General features: G+C 43.9%; 2 protein-coding genes across 3 annotated transcripts in view; both read left to right on the top strand.

Moving 5' to 3' along the window:
* The window catches only part of LOC147025831 (pleckstrin homology-like domain family A member 2), a 65,167-nt gene extending 53,247 nt beyond the window's left edge, over window positions 1-11,920 (top strand). The window contains exon 2 of one of the 2 annotated variants that reach the window (XM_085880685.1): window positions 11,642-11,920. The gene's annotated coding sequence lies outside the window, so the exon portion shown is untranslated. The remainder of the gene's footprint in view (window positions 1-11,641) is intronic. The other variant, XM_085880684.1, reaches the window with a different exon arrangement.
* The window catches only part of LOC147025830 (nucleosome assembly protein 1-like 1-A), a 211,558-nt gene extending 198,371 nt beyond the window's left edge, over window positions 1-13,187 (top strand). The window contains exon 15 of the mRNA XM_085880679.1: window positions 11,642-13,187. Within this exon, the coding sequence (XP_085736805.1) occupies window positions 11,642-12,025 (384 nt within the window). The 3' untranslated portion in view covers window positions 12,026-13,187. The remainder of the gene's footprint in view (window positions 1-11,641) is intronic.
* The last annotated feature ends 12,856 nt before the right edge of the window (window positions 13,188-26,043 follow it).

The raw sequence follows: 26,043 nt of genomic DNA, 5'->3' as shown, positions 1-26,043 counted from the left end.
TGTTGTGGGAGGAGTTGGAGGAGGAAGAGGAAAAGACGATCATGTCGATGAAATACCGACAGAAGCTGGCCAACCTGGCCAAGCCAGCAACGTCAGCCCTGCGGCTGTAGCCCCAGCGCAGACAGCCGAGTTTCCAAGCTCGGCGGCGGCCTCGGGGTCGGGTGTGACTGTCAAACCGCTTCCCGATGATCTTGGAAGTGAGAGACCAAATCGAGTTGTTCTACAGCGGTACCCTGGCCATCTGTTGCAGAACAAGAGTCGCTCGTTTGTGTCCTCGTGGTACCAGACTAATGAATGGCTGGAATACAGTGTGCAGACAGATGCAGCATTCTGCTATCCATGTAGGAAGTTTAACACCGCACGTGCCCAGTGGACTCTACTTTCACAGTGCGAGAGTGTGGTGTAGTGGGCCTGCGGGGGCAGGGCATGATGTGGGGAGCGTGGTGGAGGAGTGGTTTGGATCGTGATCACGTGCTTGCGCGGGATATAGGAGACTACCGGAATTGGAAACATGCCGTTGAGAAAGGCAGGGGGTTTCACAAACACGCAACTTCAAAGGAACATTTAACTTGTGTTTTGAGGTGGAAGGAGAATGAGAGGCGCATCGATTGTGGTGAGGAGATTTCCACACTCCTCAATGCTGACCAGCTAAATAGAAACTGGTACTATGTGTCTGCTCTTATAGATGTTGTGGGATTTCTCGCCGAAAATGAGATACCTTTTAGAGGGAGCCTTGATAATTTTGAGGATATGTCAGACGACACAGTGGGCTCGTCCTCTCGCTTTTAAACTGCACACTCAAAAAAGACACTGAGCTCGCCGAAATAATGAAGCATATCCCATGAAACGCAAGCTATACCAGTCTGGAAATGCAGAATGAACTGATCTGCACACTGAGTAATGTTGTGACGGATGCCATCGTGGAAGAAGTAGGCACATCATGGTTTACCATCAAGGTGGATGGGACGAGGGACCCCACTGAATGTGAGAACATATCAATCATCATTCGCAAGGTGGATGGGACGAGGGACCCCACTGAATGTGAGAACATATCAATCATCATTCGCTTTGTATCGGCATCAAATGAAGCAACAGAGCGTCTACTCACAATAGCTACAGCCGACGCTGGAGATGCAAAACATTGACAGACCTAATAATTGCAGAGTTGACAAAAATAGGACTTTACGCGTCAAAAATATTAAGTCAGGTGTACGATGGGGCTTCAGTAATGGCTGGGAAGCACGGTGGGGTGCAAAAGTTGTTGCAAGAGATATTGGAAAGAGAAATCCCCTATGTGCACTGCTTAAATCACCAACTCCATCTGGTAGTTATCCACGCACTGGCAGCAGAGAAAGCTGTCACTGATTTCCTCGAGGTTTGTTGTTGCCTGTACAAATTCTTCAGAAAGCCCACTGTTGCTGCACAGTATAAAGGTGAGTGGTTAAAACGACTTCTTGATCAAAGGTGGACGGGACATTTAGCCACCATGTCTGTGATCATAGGATCTTTTAAGGATATCACATCCTTACTGTCGGAGATTGATGCAGAGCGCGCCTACGGTGAAGAGATGAGGATGGAGGCTATTGGGCTTTTGCGGGAAGTCTCTGGGCCTGCCTTCATGTTCATTGCTATCTTTGTGCAAAAACTGCTGATGTTGTTAGATGGCCCTAACAGACTCTTGCAGGCAGAGGACATGGACTTGCTAACGGGGTTGGAACTGGTGGCGAGTGCTACAGAGTGCGTGAAGAAACACCGCTCTGAGGATGAGTTCACTGATCTGTGGAACAAGGCCAACGATGCTCGCACTTCTACACCTGCACCACCAAAACGGAGACGCACAATGCAGAAGAACTTGGAACAGTTTGTAGTTTTGGAGACTACAGGACAAAACAATGACAATGACAAGACGGAACTGCAGAGGGTTTTTTACAGCGCAATTGACACTGTGCTTGGCGAGATCACTCAGTGCTTCAGTGAGCGCAACACACAACTCGCCCGTTCACTCGCTGCCTTGAATCCTGAAAATGGCACGTTTTTGGATCCCCACTTGCTCCAGCACATCATGACATTAACAAAGTCAACCATCAGTGAAACAGAGTGTGTGGTTGCAAAGCAGTTTATTCGCTCACAGACAGAAAAGCAGCCAAACAAGAGATGGACAACACAAAAACTCCTTTCAACATACCACAAAACGCTGGAAGCCATGCCAAGTGTAGTGACTGCTATGAGACTTGGACTAACATTTGGTGCGTCCACTGCCATGTGTGAAAACTCATTCTCAACGTTGAGGAATGTCTTCACTGACCATCGACGGTCCATGCGCCATGCACGCAAGGCACAACTGGTACAGCTGGCCTTCGAGAGAGACCTCACACGTAAATGCCTAAATGAATGGAAGGAGAAGGTCCTCAGAAGATTCCACACCGAGACGCGTCGCCTGCAGCTCTTCTGACAGTGAGTACAGCGGTATAAAACTATACGAGGAGTTCAGATTGTGTGTGTGACTGCTGGTGATGCGTGTGTGGTTGTGGTTGCAGTGTGGTTGTGGTCAGCAGCCGCCATGGTCGGCTGCTTTGTATTTCTGATGTTTAAGTTAAATGTTGTGTTTGGTGCTTTGCATATCCCATATCTAGTGCTTTGTGCATAACCTTACCTTTGTGTAATTGACTGCTTTAAATGCATACGTTGTGGTATCTTCAGGCTGGTCGTATTTGCTGTTGATAGTTTAACATGATGATCGCAGGTCATAGCCTACTGTGTCTTATTTCAAAGTGCACTGATTCTGGTGCTAACCTCCCCCATTTAGTCATTGTATCTCTGGTATATTCATTTTCTAATGCCAATTCTTCACAACACCTTGTAAAAGTGCACCTGAATTGGTGCCAATTGTCGAATCATTGAATATTTGCATTGTGAATGTGCCAGTTTGTTGCGGCTCTCCTGCATTCGAATAATTTTAGGCCAAAAACATCGGAACATATTAAATCTAGCTGAGATCAATTTGGTTAGTATGCGACGGCAACCTCAGTATAGATGTGTCAATGCTGTATGAATACAATAGTATACCGGGTTATCAAAAATATTAAATATAATAATTGTACCCCCCCACCCAGCTCATTTGCCCCCCTTAATACTGAGCCCTGGCTACGGGCCTGTCTGGGTTACCTTACTGGGATCTGAAGCCGCCATGTTTTTTGGCCTGCTCAGCCATGCCTTCACTTGGAACATGCAACAACGATTTATTACCGATAAAGTATTCCCCTTCCCCCCACTTTTCTCACTCATATTATGGAATGCCAGTTCATCATAGCTACGAATGGCTGAGTACATTGCAATGCTTATAAGCGCCTGAAGACACCAGCGTTCATGGCTTTATTTCATTTTCTCACATGCCATAATTTCGAGAATCTCTTTTAGTAGAATTACAAAATTTCAGCTCCAGAAATGAACTTAGCAGCAGTTACGACTCCTGAGAGAAAAAAAGTGTTCATTTGTCCGCTTTGGACATATTTGACATTTTGGGCATCTCTGGGAAGTGTGTGTTTAATATTATGGTTCGGTGATTGCTAATCGTGTGCCAAGCGAGCCGTTCCTTATCAACCAGTTAATTGGAGTGCTTGCTTTTGTGCTTAAGCTGCTTACCGAGCGCCTTACTGCCGATTGCGGCATATTTTGTGTCCCGATCGGGATGTATAGTTGGCTGTTGCTTCAACATACGTGGTACATATGGGTACATTTGGATTTTAAAGGGACTCTCGGTGGGTGTGTGTATGCATGCCTGCATGTTTGGCAGTGGAAACGTTTCATGCCATATCTTATGATGATAATGGGCTTACGAAAGGTGATAATATATGGTTTCTCTTTGTAAGTTTCAAAGCAAAATGAATTTGACAATACTCGATTTCCGAGTCTTTTCCCGTATTGAAGTGTTTTCTAAATTACCAGGCCAAATTTTGTTTTTTCCACCCGTCACATGACGCTTACCAGCTCTTTATAAATATTAATGTATATGCACATCTCCTTGAAACGTTGATAATGTAACGTTTTATTTATGTTTATTGAAATTCCCCCAAAACAACGGTGAAAGCTACTCAAGGTTTCTGGGTTGTATACAGTCCGTACTGTAGTCGGTAATCACACTGACTCCAACCTGCTGATTCCCGAAAAATTGTTGATATCGACCAAGCACTGTGTGCGTGTGTGTGTGTGTGTGTGTGTGTGTGTGTGTGTGTGTGTGTGTGTGTGTGTGTGTGTGTGTGTGTGTGTGTGTTTTCATATCGCATAACATTTTGTCGCTACTAACTCCCTACACCCTCACTCCCCTCCCTCCTAACACAGTTCAGCACCCTCCCACACCTCTCTCTCTCTCTCTCTCTCTCTCTCTCTCTCTCTCTCTCTCTCTCTCTCTCTCTCTCTCTCTCTCTGTCCCTGTCTCTGGACGGTGTTTGTCTTCAGACATGTCCGGGCGGTATTCGTTTGTCTCCGGACCTGTCCGGACGGTGTTTGTCTCTGGGTGGTATTTATATTATGACCAGTAGAAAATGGATTTCAGACATTTTGTTTCCATCTTTACTGTTATTCTCTGCAGAATCATTTTGATTCGACAGGATGAATCGTAATTAATACTCCACCGCATGCCTGCCGTCCCCTCACCTCAGCTCATGCTGCCTTCCCTTCAGCCACCCTCCTCACTCTACATCTCTCTCTCTCCCCCTTCCCTCTCCCCCCTCCCTCTCCCCCCTCTCGGTATTCCCATCAGCGAAGCGACGGGTGGTATTTGCTCGTCCAAAATATTTCAAAATTGGTTGTGATTTAATTATAGTATGTAACTTGTGAACTGGATAAAGAAAACTGCTTTATATTTGTATGCATCTGTGTTAGGCCTTGGACCTACGTACCTACTACTCAACCACAGAATGAAATTAACAATTGTTCTTCGTTCATGTGCTCTTGTGTCTGGTACATTTTTGGTCCATATGTCTTGTTACCCTGTGTGTATCTTCCACTGACTGGAGAGAGAAAGAGAGAGAGAGTGTGTGTATGTGTGTGTGTTTTGTAATGGGCTCAGTATCCTTAATTGTGTAACTCAGGAACTGCTGGCGATTAACTCCGCAGGATGCCCGAGCCCAAGCGGGAGGCGCGACTGCACATGTGCAGAAAGCTGCAGCTATTCCTAGCAGCAGCTAACACACATGGAATGGTGCAGAGAAGAGAAGAGAACCTAAATGAAACTCTAGTACCATACAACAACAAAGGCACATTTGTCAAATTTATTATGAACTCCACTAAGGTAGTCCTAATGACCAATTTACCCCACTGCTTCAGCATTCTGGTCTCATCCTACGAATTTGGGCATGGCTCTTGTAAATTCCCTCTGATTTAGCAAAATCAGTTGGCTGCGCAATGTGACCCTGTCTTCAGTCTCCTCGCCTGGCTTTATCTCGACATGGCACCTGACACTTTGCGGCTTACCTGGAGCGTCTATTCCATTCTCCCTAACTAACCACGAGACCCTCTCCGGCTCCTGCCGTGCTCTCTTGACACTCACAGCACGGGCTCTCTCTTGGGCACCTGGCTGAAAACTCCAACTTTTCTCAACTAACTTGCCCTTGTGGCATCTCTGCGGGCATTCAGCCGTGCAGTAGGTCCCAAGGCTCGGTTCCTTCAATATCACACTCCTTTTAACTCTCTGGTCACACTCCCAGTGCACAAACTCTTCATATGCACACAATTACTCCAATTCCTATTGCAATTTCCCATGCCCAAACACCAGCAGCTTTGCATCTTCCATCACCAAATTATTTAACCACACCACACTATATCACCTCCCTCACTGGAGGTGCCCTCTAGCAAAGGGGGGGGGGGGCACTGTTCTCCAAGTACTCACACCACTCACTCCCCGCACCATGCATACCTAAACTCAGCCCACTCGTTCCACAGTCACTTCAGCCGGCTCGTTCCACATTCACTTCACACCAGGACATTTCTCCCCAACATTCTCCATGCATCCCTGGAGCAAGAAATGGAAGGAGGAAAAAGGTGACTGTCACGATGAGTTCTACAAATTGCAAGCATTTCATCCATATTAAATTTCACATAACTTCCAATTCTTTCGTCACACAAACTTCATATCAATTTAACCATGGTCTTACATCCCCTCTGTTACTACCACCTGTCTTTCCATTGCCTCATTGGTTCAGCCCTCTGTGAGCACTTGCCCTTGCTATAGGCCTTTGGTCTGTTGGAGCCAAGGGGGAGTATCCTCACCATGGTAAGGAGCTAAGAAGGTCACAGTGAATTATCTGTGGAAGGGCCATGGGCTCTTCTTGATCTTAGAGAGCACATCAGTTATATGCGACAGGACGACACTGGACCGCGGGCAGAGCGAGGTCAGCTTTGGGCATCGGCCCTTCTGCAGCTGGGGGAACAACCAAATCCTTTATTCCAGAGCAAACGCCTTCAACTTGACTCTGGCGTTGTTACGTGTGCTTCATCCGCTCACCAGCCAGGTTGTTTCGGTGATGAGCGAACGCATGGACTATCCCCATGCTCTCCCGTTCACCACCATCTCAGATCATCGATCACCCCCCCCCATCCAAAACCATATTTTCTACCCCCATTAACCCTCCCCAAGGCCAACTCCTTTCAAATTTCCATTTTTTTTCCTTCCTGAGAGTTTGCTTCTGTATCCATCCTGTCCACCCCGTGTGTCCTTCCCTTTCCCTCATTCTTTCCCACGTCCCTTACTTGTCCAAATCACCATCTATTTTGTCCCTCAACCCTGCTGTTGATGTCCCCCCTCTCTTTCTACTGTTCCTTTTGCTCTGTTATGTCCTGATCCATTCTATGTTCTAGCTCCTTCACGAGCCTCGACTATGTAGTCATGGTGTCCTTCTGAGCAATCTGTCGGCCTCCCTTCCTGGATGAATCCACGTTCACAGAACTTTCTGACTCATTATGCTAATCTTATGAAAGGGCTGCAAGACATGCTCAGATTTACTTGACCTTCTTCTGTCTTCTGCTTTTTTCCATTTGTTTTTCTTCTTTTGTCTTTATTCGTTTCCTTCTTGTTTTCTTGTTTCATTTTCTACCTTTATTTATGCCTTCACTTCTCTTGATCTTCGGCGGTAAAGGTTTTTGTGTTCTCAACACCCTCGTATTCATCGTGCCCTTTGGCTTTAAGTTGGGGTGCCTTCCGTCTTTCTTTCTTTCCTCCATCTGTCTTTCTTCCTTTCCTCCATATTCCTTTCATTCCTCCGTCCTTCTTTCATTCTTCCTTTCCTCCATCTTTCTTTTTTTTTTCCTTTCATCTATCCATCTTCTTTTCTGTCTTCCATCTTTTTCTTTCATCTATCTTTCTTTCTTTCCTCCACAAGCTTCATATTGACTATTTTGTTCATGTGATCAAGTCTTGAAGACGAACACTGTTCAGCACTGATGTTCATGTAAACTTATTAAAAGTCATGTGATCATTGTATCCTGCTTCTTTTGGGTCTTGCTGGTGGTCTATGGTCTTGCCCTTTGGAGATATCTTCCATTTGTGCTCCTTATAATCATCAAGTGGATTGTTATTATTAGGTTACCCAATCCATTTTCTTCTGTTTATTTCCTTATTCTTTTTCCGCCGGCAATTTGCGGGTTCTTTCGCTTTAAGAATCATTTTCTCAGGAACGGTAAGTCCGATCGACACGAAATTTTCACCATATTATGTATCTTTTTTGATAGCATACTTGATAATTGTGACATCATAGGTCACGTGGTACGGGCACCATCTTGAAAAAACCTATAAATTTTGGACATCTGTATCTCTGAAACCGTGCAACGGAAATTTTTTTTGCTTCATACATTTTAATAAGCTCCCCATGGGGAACACGGGTGATTTTTCGTGAGATCATCGGTGAAGCGGTATGCCGGTGAAAATTCATCAAGTAGAATGCAGCATGGGAAAAATCTGAAATTTCTTGAGCATCATCTACACAACAAATCATGGTAGAAAAAAAATTTATTATGACGTCATAGGTGACTTGGTTCGGCAGCCATCTTGTTTTGAAAAAATAATTAAAAACATCTTCTCCAGAACGGCTGAACAGATTGAGGCGAAACTTTACACCCACATTCCCCATGACATCCTTTTACAAGTTTGTTAATTTCTTATTGATAGGTCACATGGTTTGGTGGCCATCTTGAATTTACCCGAAAACCTTCAAACATCTTCTCCAGAATGGCTGGTCAGATCAAGGGGAAACTTCACATACGTATTGCACATGTGTAGTAAATATAAGTTTGTTAATGAATAATTGATTCAAGATTCAAGAATATTCAAGATTCAAGCAGCCATGTTGGATTCAAGATTAATATTGAATAATGTTTTCTCTGGAACCACATAACCTATCGAAGCAAAACTTGGCAAATGTAATCTACCCCCATGCCTGCAAAAAGGTAAAAATATGATGTCACACGTCACATGGTTTGGTGGCCATCTTGGATAGAAAAACGCACCTTATCCGATTAACACGAAACTTCACACACGTGTTCCACTACACGAATGGAAGCAGAATATAAATTTATGATAACATAGGTCACATGGTTCGTCAGCCATCTTGGATTGAAAATTAATAAATTTTAAAAATCTTCTTCTCCAGAACAGCCGGACAGATTGAGGCAAAAATTCACACACACTTTCCCCAAGACATCCTTTCACAAGTTGGTTAATTTGTAATTGATAGGTCACATGGTTTGGTGGCTACATTGAATTTACCCGAAAACCTTCAAACATCTTTTTCTCCAGAACGGCTGGTCAGATCAAGGGGAAACTTCACATATGTATTGCACACGAGCAGTGAATATAAGTTTGTTAATTTCTCATTGATAGGTCACATGGTTTGGCAGCCATGTTGGATTCAAGAATTATATTAAATAATGTTTTCTCTGGAACCACATAACCTATCGAAGCGAAACTTGGCAACTCCAATCTACCCCCATGCCTGCATATATGGTAAAAATTATGATGTCAAGTCACATGGTTTGGAGGCCATCTTGGATAGAAAAACGCACCTTGTCCGATCAACACAAAACTTAACAAGCATAATCCACTTCCCCATTAGATGGAGAATTTAAATTTATGTTGTAATAGGTCACATGGTACGGCAGCCATATTGGATTGAAAATTAATAACTTTAAATGTCTTCTCTGAAACGGCTGAACAGATCGAGGCAAAACTCCACACATATGACCGCCTTTCTATGATGAATAAAAAGTTCTCCCCCACTTTTGATGTATGGCACATTGTTTGGCAGCCATAGTGGATTGAAGGAAAACTATTAATTAATGTTTACTATGGAACTACTGCATCAATAAATGTGAAACTTCAGAGTTATGATGGAACAGTCATGTGGAATGAAGGGTTCAAATTTCAACTCGATCGGGTCCATGGTTTGGCAGCCATGTTGGATTGAAGGGGAAATATTGAGTAATATTTACTCTGGAGCTGCTGTGTCAATATAAGTGAAACTTCACAATTATTATCTAGCCTACATGTGAAACATAGTTTTAAAATTTCAACCTGATTGGCCACACGGTTTGGCAGCCAGAGTTATTTAATTATTTGAATCTGAGAACTTTTAGATTTGTTTTTTTTTTTCCAGAACGCTCACTTGGCTGCACCTGAAAGCGTTTGAGGGGACAGGAATAGCAATTCAATTGATACCGCCAATGTCCCCAGGAAAAAGGGCTAACTGCATATGTAATAAATAGATTGAACACTTTGTGCTACCCAGTTCGTAACGTGCCAGTCCCGCGCTGTCCCGAAGCAAGGCTGTATTTGTATCACTATTAAATAATGTTTTCTCTGGAACCACTTATCCTATCGAAGCAAAACTTTGCAACTATCATCTACAGAAAGTCTCATGTATCAAAGGCGGACGTCTGGGTACCCGGTCATCACTGCCAGCAGTTATAAAGTGGCAGTTCTAGTTGTTATTATTATCCCACCCCCCGGAGGGACGGAGCGGGATATTGTAATCGTCCGGTTTGTTTGTCTGTTTGTTTGTTTGTCTGTCTGTCTGTCTGTCTGTCTGTCTGTTAGCAACCTTACGGCAAAACGGCTTTAGCAAACACTATCAAATTTAATCCACAGGTGGGCAATGAACCTTGGACGACCCCATTAAATTTTGGGTCCACTTGGATCAAAGGTCAAGGTCACGAAACGATCAAAATCGTTTTTCGCTCATAACTTCGTCAAAAATGATCTGATTTACTTCAAACTAAGCTTATAGTGAACCTTAATCTATTTGTCACTTATAATCCTACCCATTCCTGCAGTGAAAAATGCATATTTGTGAAGATCGGTAGGGTCCGAAGTTTTGGGAGTCATGGTCATCGGTCAAAATTACAAATTTTCCATTATAAATCAAAAAATGTTAGGAATATGCGTGTTTACTATGGAAGACATATATCAAGTCCTTTATTGGCTTTCATTTGACACCATGACCTTTGACCTTACGTGGCCTTGAAAGGTTAAAATCATTTTGCAGTCATAACTTCGTCAAAAATGGTTGAATTGGCTTCAAACTAAGACTAAAACATTCCTTTTTCTATTCCTTATAATCAACATTCAGGTTAAGGATGTATCAAATTTAAATTTAATCCCCAAAATAACCTTATGCCTTAAATGGGCAGGATTTGTTGTGCCTGGCACCACTTGTTGTAATTATTATTATCATTATCATTATGGTTCTGATTGTGAAGACTTTCTTTATTTTATTCTTCCAACTTGTTTCTTTGTTTACATTCCTGTTTTATGAACACCTTACTTGATGCCTCTGTTCTTTTTCTTTTTTTTATTAGTGATACTGTCACAATGCTCAAGCCTCAGGTGCATTCCATGCCACAGTTGATTGCCTTTGCTTTTTATTTTTATTTTTTGTTTTTTTCAATGTAAATGTTACATTTTCTGAGCTTTGCTCTTTGCAAGTCCCAATATGTCCATTCAAATGCATTTTGAGTCGAGATGTTTTATTTTTCGTGAATGTACTTTCACTACGATGGAGACAGTTTCTGCTGTTATTGGGGCTCAGTTATTCACATGATGCAATTTGTGTATAATCCACAACACTTTTATTTTGTGACCTTAGGCTCATGGTGGAGCTTGTACATAAACCACACTTAGGAATGTAGGACAAAGACACTCACAGTAGATAGCAGGGCACTCTGAAGCACACCACAAAGACATTAGTGGACAATGGACCAATGCTTCATATCTAGGATTTGAACCTGCATCATGCGCCAGGGGTTCAGGTGGGAACATCAACAGGTGTTTTCCCTCTTGTTTATTTTTTTTTGAACATTTGCTCGATGGACATATGTCACAAAGTCTATTGGCAGAGTTTAGTTGGTCACAGCGTAAGCCGAAAGAACCACTCCAGCCAAAGATACTGCTGGAGCTTTACTCGTGCACAGCTTGGGTGTTCGACTCACTGTGCTCCACAATGTACCACAGTAGTTTGATCAGGCAGGTAAAACGCGACTCTGCCAGAGATCTCCACACCGATGCCTCTGTCTGTTTGAAATTCGATTATTTCAAAGCCGCGTCACTTGGTCACTTGCCTCAACGTTCACACCCGGTAATGTTTCTGCCCCGCAGGTTGTCTCACCAAAGCACTCGATCATCTGCCACGCCGTCCCCATCATCGCTGCCATCAAATGTTTCCAGAATGAGAGGAAGGCTCCGTCTCTCCTTTGGCTCTCGATGCCGCTGGGAGGGAAGCACCAACTTCATCCGACTAACAGCCGACTTCATCCGCACCTGCATTTACGATTGCCGTGTTTTTACCATGCAGTTTTACATGAGCTCTATAAGGAAATCAGGCGTCCCCGCCACCATCTCTCCCATCGTGGTCGATGTTCCACATCTCGCAAACCCGTTCGCATTCCCAGGTCCCACACCATTACGTTTGAAACGTCTGCTTTTGTTTCTGACTCAGTTTATTGTTATGTCGAACTCTGTTTTTTCAGCCTTCTTTGGTAGCCCTGACGCTAAAATCTCCCTCCACATCCTGCGATGGAATTTTAGAGAGTGGTCCAAAAACAGATTGCTGCCTCAATGCGAGAGCTTACACGTGGCTTTTGTTTACCATTACTTTGTTTTTCAACTTTCTTAACGTTTCCAACCCTCTTGTAAGCTGCTGATTTAAACCCGGCCATTTCCAAGTAAATGGCTTGAAAAATCCAACGCCAACCGGTTAGAACCCTCTTGCTCGTCGTGTAGCCTCTTGCCCTCCATGTCCCACATTAGATTGCTCCTATCAAGTTGGCAGCAGACTTTTGTCTTCTCATCACATTGTGCTTTTAAACTCTGCTTGTAATCTCGTATGGCTCACATGCGATCCGCTTGACGATATGATGAATGCAGTCTTTTTCAAACGATGTGATTGAATTTCTCCATGAAGTACTATCTGGTTCTTGATGTATGTTGCAGTTCTGCTTTTTCCGTGTAAATTTTTTTTCTTTTTTTCGGAGCTTCGATGTGAAATGCTCTTTGCTTTTTAGCTTTAACCTGGAGATGAATCTGGGATCATCAAGATGGTACCTTAGGTACTAATTATTTCCTCTTCCCGATGTGAAAGAGCTGCTTTACGATCGTTCACAAGTCGCGGTGAGACATTCCTCAGCCAGGTCTCTCCATAAAACCGATTGGTGGTTGCGCTGAAACCTCCGGATACCCACTCCTGTAGGACACGCATGTTCTTGTAGCGTGGTGTCATAGCTAATATGTCAAAGTGATCGTGCGTATAGCTTCCACGAGGAAAGGTCCAATTCCGTTGTACGCTTGCCCGGAACGCTGCAAGCGTTGTGTGTTGCATGTACGAGTACCCTGAAAGCCAGCACTTTGGCCTTGACCTGCTTCGTGTTATCGGTCTTTAAAATATGAGACAGAGTTTCGACTTTATTTAAAACAAAAATAAGATTTTTTACCTCTTGGGTGTTTTTGAGATGAATGGCCCACGTGGTCGGACTGGTGGAAAGGGTGCACTTTTTCATTGCTGACGTCTGTTGTGCTTGTTTTTTTTTGTTTTTGTTTTTGTCTTCATGCTTTATTAATATACTTGCTTGTTAATCGAGTGAAGACCAATGTAATGTATACTTGCACGTGTGCCGCCGTTTGTATAAAAGTCATGCATTGGAGTTGAGCTGCTGAAGTTGCTGTTGAATGTTTATTTATGCGAAGGAATCCTGGAAGAAGAAAAGCACTCATCTCCATCTCATTGGGGCCAACAACAACAACAACCCAAACACAGATTCATAACAGGACAAATGGAACAGTAAAGGGGGGTGGGAGGCACCAAGAGTGGAGTTGAAGGACAAGATAGAGGGAGACTTGGACAAACAATAGGTGTGGGGAGGAATGGGGGCAAGAGAGGATGCATGGGGTGGACAAGATGGATACAGAAGGAAACTCTCAGGAGGGAAAACTGGAAATTTGGAAGGAGGAGGGTTTGGGGTGGGGGAGGAGTTAACGAGGGCAGAAATAATCATGGTTTTGGATTGGACAAGATCTGAGGTGGTGGTGAACAGTGGTCTTGAAGAGCTGGAGGGATGTATGAGATTGAAGAGGATGTGGAAGTTGGTTCCACAGGTGGGGAAAAATCATGTTGAGCAGGAGAGGACGCATGTGGTGGACAAAATGGATTCAGAAGGGAAAACTGGAAATTTGGAAGGAGGCCTTGGGAGTTGGGGGAAGGTGGGTGGGGGGAATGGGTTCATGAGGGTAGAAAAGATCATGATTTTGGATTGGGGATTACCTGACATGGTGGTGAACTTGAAGGCCTGAAAGGAAGAATGAGATCGAAGAGAATGTGTAAGTTTGTTCCACAGGTGAGGGGAAAAATAGAGTAACGGAGGGGTGGAGTGATTCTGGATTTGGGTAGTTTCACCAGAAGTGGGTTGATGGTGGACTGTGTGAACCCAACACAAACTTGGGGGGGGGGAGACAAAGCACGGAAAGAGCAAAGGGTGGAAGACCAGAAAGGAGGTGGTAGGAGACAGAGACCACCAACCTGACTGTGAAGTGTGAAAGGAGAGTGGTAGTCCCATACACTCAGCTTCATCACGGGATATTCCATAATATTGGTGTCCACGGCATCAAGGTGTGAAGCAGGGGTGCCAGTGCAGAGGGGAGAGCAGTACTTCATCAAGCTGTGGATGAAGACCTTGAAGGTGGACAGGAGTTCAGGTGTGCCAAGGAAGGAATTTGTGTGATGGAGGATGTCCAGTCAGCAGCTGGCTTTAGAAGCCAACTTTGAAATGTGGTTTGCTCAAGAATGACCGTAAGACCCTGGAGTTTGAATGACTGAACTTCCTCAAGAGGATTGTTAAGAAAGTAGATGGAATGGGAGGGGGAGAGGGGGTTGGTCAGACAGTTCGTTCGGAGAGAGATAGTGAGCGTGTGTGATTTGTCAGTATTGAAAGACACATTCCAAATGTTTGACCAGCTTGTGGTTTTTGTTATTGTCTGAAGAGAGGGAAGAGGCTGCTGCCTGTCTGGATGAAGGATGTCACGGCAGAGTGTGGAGTCATCAGTACATAGATGAATGGGATTTTCCAGAGAGTCAGAGAGCTCATTGATGAAGATCAGGAAAAGGACTGGGACCAGAACACTGCCTTGGGGCACTCCAGCCTTGACAGGGATAAGAGATGAAAGGATTCCATTGAGGACGACGAGTTGGCTTCGAGGGTAGAGGAAGTCAGTAAGCCGTGTGTGGAGTAGGCGGAGTGTTTGGAGAGCAAGGCAGGATGCTAGACTATCAAAAGCACGAGATATGTCCAGAGAAACAACCCTGGTCTCATGTCTGATATTGAGAGCTTCCATCCATTGTTGGGTGAGTTGAAGCAGCATGTCCAAGGTACAATGACCTGGCAGAATCCAAATTGGTGATCTGAAAGTCTTTTTTTGTTCGTACGCAGCACAAGACTGTGGGGTGGCATCATTGGCTGAGGGTGTGGCTGTGCCATTAATGCAATGCCCTCTGTTGGTTTGGTCTGGAATTTGGCAATGGTGCCGGCGATAGCTTGCCTGCTCGTTGCGAAGGACACCATGGGATCCTTCATATCCACCAACTAATAGCGGCAGATGGGACAACAGTTTAACGTCCATCCGAGAGATGGCACACGCATTGATGAATCACCTTTCCTGCGAAACATCGGGATGACAGTTTATACCTGGGTAGGGATTCAAACCCAGGCTAGACTGCTTAGAGGTGAGTGTGCATACCTCTCAGCTATCCTGTCAACCTGTGATCTGAGATGAGGTTATTGGAGAAAAGGAAGGATTTCATATCAACCGTGATAGATTCCATGACCTTGCTGATGATTGGAAGTGACCTGACAGGTCTGTACTTAAGCAGATCAGTTTTTGGACTTTTTAATGTCATGCAGTGATGGCTGACTTCCGAGCAGATGGAAGATGACCTGGTGCAAATGATAACATGAAAATAGCAGAGAGAGGCTGTGGAAGAGCAGCAGAGCAGGTTTTTAGGACGTGAGCTGATGCCATCCGGTCCAGTTACCGAAATAGAGTCCAGCGTTGACAAACTTTTCCACTTTCTCATGTTCAAAAGACAGAGTCTAGGAACAGTCGGGTACAACAGGGCGGTGTGGGTACCAAGAATGAGGGGTTGGGGGCACAAGATTTGGTGGGAAACACAGAATTGAGGCATTCGACCTTCTCACGAGCAGAGTCGGCTGTGGTTCCTAACAAGGGTTGTCACCAGGTTTTGTAGGAAGGAAGCAAATTAGATAGTTCAACCTTGAGGTTGAACTGATGCTTCCTCTCTCACTCTCCTGAGAGTGGAAACACACGTTCGAGTTTTTGACATACATGTGCAGTATATGGGATTTGAAGCCGGGTTCTCTCCATCCAGAACTGGAGGCTCAGATGCCAACACCAATGAGCCAACCCCAATAATCACTTCCTGGATTTTGAACAACACATTTTCAGATTAGTTAACTGTTTGCATGTTCAAGCATTTCATTTCAGCACATCATCCTTTCTTCCACTTTTCAATGAAGCTGGACATGATATGAAATGCTTGAACATGCACATGGTTTTATGGAATCTGAAAATCCTTTTTTTCGATCTTGGAACTGTTTTGGCAATGTGGGACTGTTCCATTTTCCTTTTTGGGGGATAAAAAAAATTGAGGCTTGTGGAGGAGCTAGGACAGAGAACAGATCAGGAAGTAGCACAACAAAAGGAACAGGAGAAAGAGAGAAGGGAAACACACCAATTGCAGGGATGAAGAACAAAATAGAAGCTTGTAGACTTGGAGAAAGAGAGAATGTGGGGAAGAATGAGAGGGTGAGCAAGATGGATAAAGAAGCAAATGCTCAGGAAGGAAATAAAAACCTGGATACTTGGAAAGAGGTAGGCTTGTGGGGGGGGGGTTGGGGTGAGTTAATGGGGGTAGAAAAGACCATAGTTTTGGATTGGGGATGATCTGACATGGTGGTCAACAAAAGACCTGGAGGGAAGAATGAGATTGAAGAGAATGTGAAGGTTGGTTTCACAGGTGGGGACAAAGAAGAACAAATGAGTAGAGGTGATCATTGATCCTATATTTTCGGAATTTAACGAGAAGGGGGCTGCAAGCAGACCGCATGCACCCTGCAGAAATCTGGTGGAAGGGGAGCACCGAAACAGCAGAGGGTGCTAGTCCAGAAAGGAGGTGGTACAAGACAGACCACCGACCGGTGTGCCATGTGAAAGTGATAGGCCCATAGACTCAGCTTCATTGTGGGAGATTCCAATGATCTTGAAGGCCTCTGTTTCCACGGCATCAATTTGAGCATGGTGTGAGGTATGGGTGCCAGACCAAAGGGGAGAGCAGTATTCCAAGCTGCAGATGAAGACCTTGGAGGTGGATAGTTCAGGTCTGCCAAGAAAGGACTTTGCAAGACAAAGGATGCCCAGTTGGCGACTGGCTTTGGAGGCTAACTGTAAAATGTTGTTTGCCCAAGAAAGGTCATGGCTGCTGGTGAGACCCAGAAGTTCGGATGACTGAACTTCCTCAAGAAGATTGTTAAGAAAGTAGATAGGAGGGTTTGCCAGGTGGTGCTTTCAGAGAGATAGAGTGTGAGATTTGTCAGGATTGAAAGACATATTCGAAGTGTTTGACCAGCTTGTGATTTTGTCAAGGTCTGAAGAGCGGTAAGAAGCTGCAGCCTGCCTGTCTGAAGGATGAGGGATGTCACAGCAGAGGATGGAATCATCAGCAAATCGACAAAGAGGATTTCCCAGGGAGTGGGAGAGATCATTGATGAAGATCAGCAAGAGGACTGGGCCAAGAACATTGCCTTGGTGGACTTCAGGCTTGACAGGGAGAGGAGATGAAAGGATTCCATTGAGAGCCACATGTTGGCTACGACAGTATAATAAGTCAATAATAATTCATGTATGGAGTTGACCTTGGATGCCATAGGCAGAGGGTTTGGAGAGCAAGGCGGGATGCCAGACTGTATCAAAAACACAAGATATGTCCAGAGAGACGGCCCTGATCTCACGCCTGACATTGAGGGCCTCCATCCATTGTTGGGAGAGTGGAAGCAGCATGTCCCAGGTATGAGTGACCAGGTCTGAATCTGACTTGATGATCTGAGAATAGGCCATTGGAGAAAAGGAATGATTTGATGTCAACTGCAATGATGATTAGAAGGAAGCAAGAGGTCTGTAGTCAAAGGGATCGGTTGTTGCATGTTGTTTATGTTATGCGATGATGTTGGCTGACTTTCATGCAAATGGAAGATGACTGAGTGCAAATGATAGGGTGAATAGAGCAGAAAGATCATGTGCAAAAGCAGCTGAGCAGGTTTATCGGACATGCTCGTTGATGCCATCAGGTCCAGTTGCAGAATCAGAGTTGACAAACTTCTCCCAATCTCAGGGACATAAAGCAAACTCCAATAGCAGTTGGGTGTGACTGGGTAGATTGGATACAGAGAATGAAGTTGGGGACACAAGATTTTGAAGAAAACACAGAATTGAGGCATTCGGACTTCTCATGAGCAGAGTTGGCTGTGGTGCTATTTGAAGAGGGAAGGGATGGAAGTGGAGCGAACACCAGAGATATATTTAACAAGGTGCCACCAGGTTTTATAGGAGGGAGACAAGTTTGAAAGTTCATTCTTGAGGTTGGACAGATATTGATTTCTGGCTCTCCTGAGAGTGGACACACATTTCAGGTTTTGTGGAATGATCTGAGATTGCCTTCAATCAGATTTTCCTTCCAGGAGGAGAAGGCAAGTTATTTTATAGCAACTACTGCACCACAGGATTCAGTGTACCATGGGTGGGAAGAAGAGGCGGAAAATGAAGGTATGAATCAGAGAGAGAGAGAGAGAGAGAGAGAGAGAGAGAGAGAGAGAGAGAGAGAGAGAGAGAGAGAGAGAGAGAGAGAGAGAGAGAGAGAGAGAGAGAGAGAGAGAGAGAGAGAGAGAGAGAGAGAGAGAGAGAGAGAGAGAGAGAGAGAGAGAGAGAGAGAGAGAGAGAGAGAGAGAGAGAGAGAGAGAGAGAGAGAGAGAGAGAGAGAGAGAGAGAGAGAGAGAGAGAGAGAGAGAGTTTTTCTGTGGAAGAATTTCCAGGCTGAGTTAACATCAGGACCAGTAGATATGGAAGACCAGTCCTGAAAAGAGAAGGCTGCTCGCAGTCCCTGCCAATCTACTTGAGTGAACTGCTAGACTCACCGTCATTGAGGCAGTTCTCTGAGAATAGCCAGAGAAATGTTGATTCTCACAAGCACATGATCAGATGAACTAATTGAATCAGAGGATGAGCAGGAGACAGTTGCGGGAAAGTTAGTCATCACCAAGTCCAAAATGGTGGAGAAATCTTGGTTGGAAAGTTCACAAAATGCGTCGGTTCCATGGAGTCACAGAATCCCTTTACTGAAGTGACATGGCTGATGAGAGAGGGACTAACATCCAGTCAAGTTGCACGGTGACAACTCAAATCACCACAACTAAAGAAGCGAGAGTTGGGATGAGTGATTAAAAGTTGGTCCATGTTGTCTAAGAGAGAGAAAGAGAGAAAGAGAGAAAGAGAGAAAGAGAGAAAGAGAGAAAGAGAGAAAGAGAGAAAGAGAGAAAGAGAGAAAGAGAGAGAGAGAGAGAGAGAGAGAGAGAGAGAGAGAGAGAGAGAGAGAGAGAGAGAGAGAGAGAGAGAGAGAGAGAGAGAGAGAGAGAGAGAGAGAGAGAGAGAGAGAGAGAGAGAGAGAGAGAGAGAGAGAGAGAGAGAGAGAGAGAGAGAGAGAGAGAGAGAGAGAGAGAGAGAGAGAGAGAGAGAGAAAGAGAGAGATAGATGGAGTCGTCATTGATGACAGCGTCCTTTGTATGACGCATGGCTATAGTTCTCCAGAGTCATTTGGTGGCAGAATCTGCAAGGAAATCCGTCATACAACCATGATGTTGCATGTCTGAATTCCGATTTCAATCACAGTTATGACTTGAGACTTAAACTTGTGCAACATTTCTAAAATAATCCGACAATACTTGGAAAAGTGCATCAGAGAAATGGTTGTGCCTCCGCACAATGAAAGACTTGGAGACCTTTCTCAGGGCCGAAAGGACTGAGGTCTTGTATCTTTCCGAACTGCAAAATCGAGACAATGTGGGCCGGTGCAAAGCCCGAGGGATCGTAGATAGGTGTGTTCTATCAAAACCCCTGGTGGATCACCACCAGCAAATGGTCTTTGAACCTTGCGTGAGTGCCTCCTGTGATCATTGCATGTTTGTTGATTTATTTAATGGACGTCTGCAATTGGAAAGACTATGCTGTGCGTCATTACCAAGTAACGGTAATCAACTCTTCACGACGTCAAAATACACAAATCTTTCGCCAGCTATTATTTACGTGGGAGTGAGATGTACCGGGAAAACTTCCCCGAGGGAGACGCCGTATCTGGTTTGGGTGCTTCTTAGCAGCGATGGGAAGATCATATCTGGGGCTTGTGAATGCACAGGGTAAGTTTAAATCAACTTTTAAAATGTTTACTACCAATCATGTTGGAGTGGGAGCTGTGAGGGCTGTTTTCAATCGATTTTTTGTTTGGTTCTGGGGCCATAAGAGAAATTATACCAAATTTTTCATCTATTGGTGAAAGGAGAAATGTTTGTGTTTGTGTGTGCTATTCACCACCGCAGCTCACTTGTATTAACAGGAAATGGTACGGAACTCGACACCTCCCATCCACGGATAGTTCTCGTGAGTCCGCCTTGCATCCACGAACACAACAATATTATGCTTAGCCATTTTGAATTTGCCAATCTTTCTTTAAATGCTGAAAATTTTGTTTAAAAAAGGATTTGAATTACAGATTTCTTGCTCGCAATGGTAGGTTCAAAGTCCCCAGCGAGCAGAACCGAGTCACTGAAAGCCAACACACAACGCATGCGCGGAAGGCCTCATCGAGCATTAACACGTCATTTTGAAGTCCCTTATCGAGCAAACACAAGAACCGAGTCGGTGGTGCACTTGTCTTTCACATCGCAGACAGGTTGAGGGTCTTTCTGTCTTCCACCACATCCTCTCTGGTCTTGCATCCTCTGCTCTTTTCGTTCTTCCCCTCCAGGTTTTGGCAGGGCGATTAAGGTCTGCCAACAACCGCCATCGTTCGTTCATCTATTTTCTCACCTGTGGAATGAAGTTCAACATTCTCTTCAATCCCATTATCCCCACTAATGTTTACCACCATTTCAGATCATTCCTCCACCCAAAACCATAATCTTTTCTATCCCCGTTAACCCTTCTTCAATAGCACATCTTTCCAACTTCTCAAGAGTCGAAACGAGCACTAGTTAGATAGTGATGGCATTCAACGAGTCGAGAGAGGTCTCAATCATATCAGAAGGTGGAATCAAACACGAGGCAGTTCAAGTATCTTGATTCCTGGGTTCACACAACTGCTCGGGATATCAAGCAAAGGAAAGATGGCGCATGTTGAGCTTGCAACAAACTTTCAAGAATATGGAAGTGGACACTCAGTGTATAAGGGACTGTTCATGGCAACAGTTGAGTCGGTCCTGCTTCATGGAGGCGAAGCGTGGACCCTGACCGCGGCGCGTGACAAGGGAATTGATGGATGCTGTACCCGACTCCTTCGTTCAACTTTCAATGTCCATTGATCTGAACATGGGACAAATGAAGAGCGACATGGTTGTCTTCCGTGGCTGTTGGTAAAAATGAGAAGTCTCAGGATTGTTGGGGATTGCTACCGCCGCAAAAGCGAACCTGTTTCCATTCTCATATTCTGGACACTGAAACATGGAAGGCTGAAGTGGACAGATCATGTCTCAACAACATGAACATGTTGATGAAGGACACGGGCCTGGAGACGGAGCAACTGTGCACAACAATGCTCGATTGAGAGCACTGGAGGAGGAGGAGGATCAATGTCAACTGGGTTCGGCATGAGAGCCGACATCAGAAGAAGTGAAGGAGTTGTGTGAACATTGTGTGTGATTCCTTGTTGTGGGAACATTGTGTGTGATTCCATGTTGTGTGAACATTGTGTGTGATTCCATGTTGTGTGAACATTGTGTGTGATTCCATGTTGTGAGAACATTGTGTGTGATTCCTTGTTGTGAGAACATTGTGTGTGATTCCTTGTTGTGTGAACATTGTGTGTGATTCCTTGTTGTGGGAACATTATGTGTGATTCCTTGTTGTGTGAACATTGTGTGTGATTCCATGTTGTGTGAACATTGTGTGTGATTACTTGTTGTGTGAACATTGTGTGTGATTCCTTGTTGTGGGAACATTATGTGTGATTCCTTGTTGTGTGAACATTGTGTGTGATTCCATGTTGTGTGAACATTGTGTGTGATTCCTTGTTGTGTGAACATTGTGTGTGATTCCATGTTGTGTGAACATTGTGTGTGATTACTTGTTGTGAGAACATTGTGTGTGATTACTTGTTGTGTGAACATTGTGTGTGATTACTTGTTGTGTGAACATTGTGTGTGATTCCTTGTTGTGTGAACATTGTGTGTGATTCCTTGTTGTGAGAACATTGTGTGTGATTACTTGTTGTGTGAACATTGTGTGTGATTCCCTGTTGTGTGAACATTGTGTGTGATTCCTTGTTGTGTGAACATTGTGTGTGATTCCCTGTTGTGTGAACATTGTGTGTGATTCCCTGTTGTGTGAACATTGTGTGTGATTCCTTGTTGTGTGAACATTGTGTGTGATTCCCTGTTGTGTGAACATTGTGTGTGATTCCTTGTTGTGTGAACATTGTGTGTGATTCCCTGTTGTGTGAACATTGTGTGTGATTCCATGTTGTGTGAACATTGTGTGTGATTCCCTGTTGTGTGAACATTGTGTGTGATTCCTTGTTGTGTGAACATTGTGTGTGATTCCTTGTTGTGTGAACATTGTGTGTGATTCCCTGTTGTGTGAACATTGTGTGTGATTCCCTGTTGTGTGAACATTGTGTGTGATTCCTTGTTGTGTGAACATTGTGTGTGATTCCCTGTTGTGTGAACATTGTGTGTGATTCCATGTTGTGTGAACATTGTGTGTGATTCCCTGTTGTGTGAACATTGTGTGTGATTCCTTGTTGTGTGAACATTGTGTGTGATTCCCTGTTGTGTGAACATTGTGTGTGATTCCTTGTTGTGTGAACATTGTGTGTGATTCCCTGTTGTGTGAACATTGTGTGTGATTCCTTGTTGTGTGAACATTGTGTGTGATTCCCTGTTGTGTGAACATTGTGTGTGATTCCATGTTGTGTGAACATTGTGTGTGATTCCCTGTTGTGTGAACATTGTGTGTGATTCCTTGTTGTGTGAACATTGTGTGTGATTCCTTGTTGTGTGAACATTGTGTGTGATTCCATGTTGTGTGAACATTGTGTGTGATTCCCTGTTGTGTGAACATCGTGTGTGATTCCATGTTGTGTGAACATTGTGTGTGATTCCCTGTTGTGTGAACATTGTGTGTGATTCCATGTTGTGTGAACATTGTGTGTGATTCCCTGTTGTGTGAACATTGTGTGTGATTCCCTGTTGTGTGAACATTGTGTGTGATTCCCTGTTGTGTGAACATTGTGTGTGATTCCCTGTTGTGTGAACATTGTGTGTGATTCCCTGTTGTGTGAACATTGTGTGTGATTCCCTGTTGTGTGAACATTGTGTGTGATTCCCTGTTGTGTGAACATTGTGTGTGATTCCCTGTTGTGTGAACATTGTGTGTGATTCCCTGTTGTGTGAACATTGTGTATGATTCCTTGTTGTGTGAACATTGTGTGTGATTCCTTGTTGTGTGAACATTGTGTGTGATTCCTTGTTGTGTGAACATCGTGTGTGATTCCATGTTGTGAGAACATTGTGTGTGATTACTTGTTGTGTGAACATTGTGTGTGATTCCTTGTTGTGTGAACATTGTGTGTGATTCCTTGTTGTGTGAACATTGTGTGTGATTCCTTGTTGTGTGAACATTGTGTATGATTCCATGTTGTGTGAACATTGTGTGTGATTCCTTGTTGTGTGAACATTGTGTGTGATTCCTTGTTGTGTGAACATTGTGTGTGATTCCATGTTGTGTGAACATTGTGTGTGATTACTTGTTGTGTGAACATTGTGTGTGATTCCTTGTTGTGTGAACATTGTGTGTGATTCCTTGTTGTGAGAACATTGTGTGTGATTCCTTATTGTGTGAACATTGTGTGTGATTCCTTGTTGTGAGAACATTGTGTGTGATTCCTTGTTGTGTGGACATTGTGTGTGATTCCATGTTGTGTGAACATCGTGTGTGATTCCATGTTGTGTGAACATTGTGTGTGATTCCCTGTTGTGTGAACATTGTGTGTGATTCCTTGTTGTGTGAATATTGTGTGTGATTCCTTGTTGTGAGAACATTGTGTGTGATTCCTTGTTGTGTGGACATTGTGTGTGATTCCTTGTTGTGTGGACATTGTGTGTGATTCCATGTTGTTTGAACATTGTGTGTGATTCCCTGGTGTGTGAACATTGTGTGTGATTCCTTGTTGTGTGAACATTGTGTGTGATTCCATGTTGTTTGAACATTGTGTGTGATTCCCTGCTGTGTGACATGAGGATTGACTTTTACACTTTAAACAAAAAATGCCAAATTGAAGATGAAAAAGGGAAATCTCCATTGATTAAACAAACAGATATATATTGCTTCATCAAGTGAGACGATTTCAGAACAGATGTTCACTCGTTTAAAAGAGAACTAGAAAGCATTTGAAAATGCAAAGCGCATCCGCTTTGTAGTTGGACCCCTTTTTTCGTTTGCTCAATATGACGAAAACAAATCCAACCAGAAAGACCCTCGGTAGAGTGATACCTCTGCCACACAGTGCCTGATCCAATCGAACATATCGGGCCCAAAACGTTTTTACCCCGTGGGGTCTTCCACCCCGTGGGGTCTTCCACCCCGTGGGGTCTTCCACCCTGTAGGGTCGAATGTCGTTCCCGTTCCCTCTTTTCATGTGTACAGTTCATTTGAACGTCTATTTCTTCATTATTCGTGAACAGAATTCGATGAAAATTGACAGACATCTACTGCTAGACACATATGCGCAGGGATTAACCGAGCCCAAAGTGTGATTTCGGCCCATTTTATTAAAATTGTTATTTCTCGGTTATTAGTGAACAGAACCGACCCAAACTTGACAGGTATATTCTAGATTGGTGGTTGAAGCAAATGATCAAATATGTAAATCCTTTTTAAATTTCAAGTCAATCGAATGAAAGTTGACAATTTTGTGACTTTGTCCTTTGACCTCCTTCACAGAACACAGGTTACATTCGATGAAATGGGTCATATTGGGTCACTGACATTGATATTTTATGTAACCTTGACGTTTGACCTTTTGATCTCAAAAAAGCAATCGGGCTTCTGAATGGTGAACTGATTCAGTGACCCAAAATGCAAATTCTTACAATTTCAGGTTAATTGGGTGAAAATTGACGATGTTATGTGACTTCTTTTGACCAAATTATTAATTTGCCTTCTCCATTTACTCATCATGAAGGTTTGTTGAAAATTTCGTTACAAAAGCTCAAATGGTTAAAAAAAAAAAACACAAAAACAAACTTACGTCCTGGACAGATGCACGCACACACAGTAGGTGATTGCAAAACCCGTCTCCCAGTGTGTGAGGAAGGGACAAACAATTAATTGACAATACAGGTGACCAGTCAGTATAAAACTGCTGGAGGCTCGAGATTATTTTGAAAACATTGGAGGGCCCACTTACCCCAAAGTAAAATTAACAAATTTCGAACTTAGCATCAAACACACCAAACAGCTGTTGTCAATCAATTAAAAACACGAAACAGATGTTGATGATCAATTAAAAACACGAAACAGATGTTGATAATCAGAAAATGACACTAAATGGCTGTTTTTAATCAGTTAACACGAAACAGATATTGTTCATAAGTTAATATTATAAATTACCATGTCATTCATTACTTAATTAATAACAACATCACCCTGAGTGAGTGCTTCATGCTCCGTCATCCTGAGCGAATGGTTCGTGCTCTGTCATCCTGAGTGAGTGGTTCATGCTCCATCACCCTGAGCGAGTGGTTCATGCTCTGTCATCCTGAGCGAGTGATTCGTGCTCCGTCACCCTGAGTGAGTGATTCGTGCTCCGTCACCCTGAGCGAGTGATTTGTGCTCCGTCTTTATGAGCAAGTGATTCGTGCTCCGTCATCCTGAGCGAGTGGTTCGTGCTCCATCATCCTGAGCGAGTGGTTCATGCTCCATCATCCTGAGTGAGTGATTCGTGCTCCGTCATCCTAAGCGAGTGGTTCGTGCTCCATCATCCTGAGCAAGTGGTTCATGCTCCATCATCCTGAGCGAGTGGTTCATGCTCCATCATCCTGAGCGAGTTGTGGGGAAATAACACCCAATTTCTGAGCCATTTTCCGTATTCATGTTTTCTAAATTACCCAGCCAAATTTTTTTTTTCCACTGTCACACGCAGCTGTTTATAAAGATCAATGTTTGTGAACATATCC

Source organism: Eptatretus burgeri, chromosome 5 (assembly GCF_056783735.1).
Source record: "Eptatretus burgeri isolate ZD-2024b chromosome 5, Ebu_testis_v1, whole genome shotgun sequence".
In the NCBI taxonomy this organism is placed as follows: Eukaryota; Metazoa; Chordata; class Myxini; order Myxiniformes; family Myxinidae; genus Eptatretus; species Eptatretus burgeri.
Note: the sequence above shows the minus strand (reverse complement) of the source record. Positions and strands in the feature narration are given on the sequence as shown.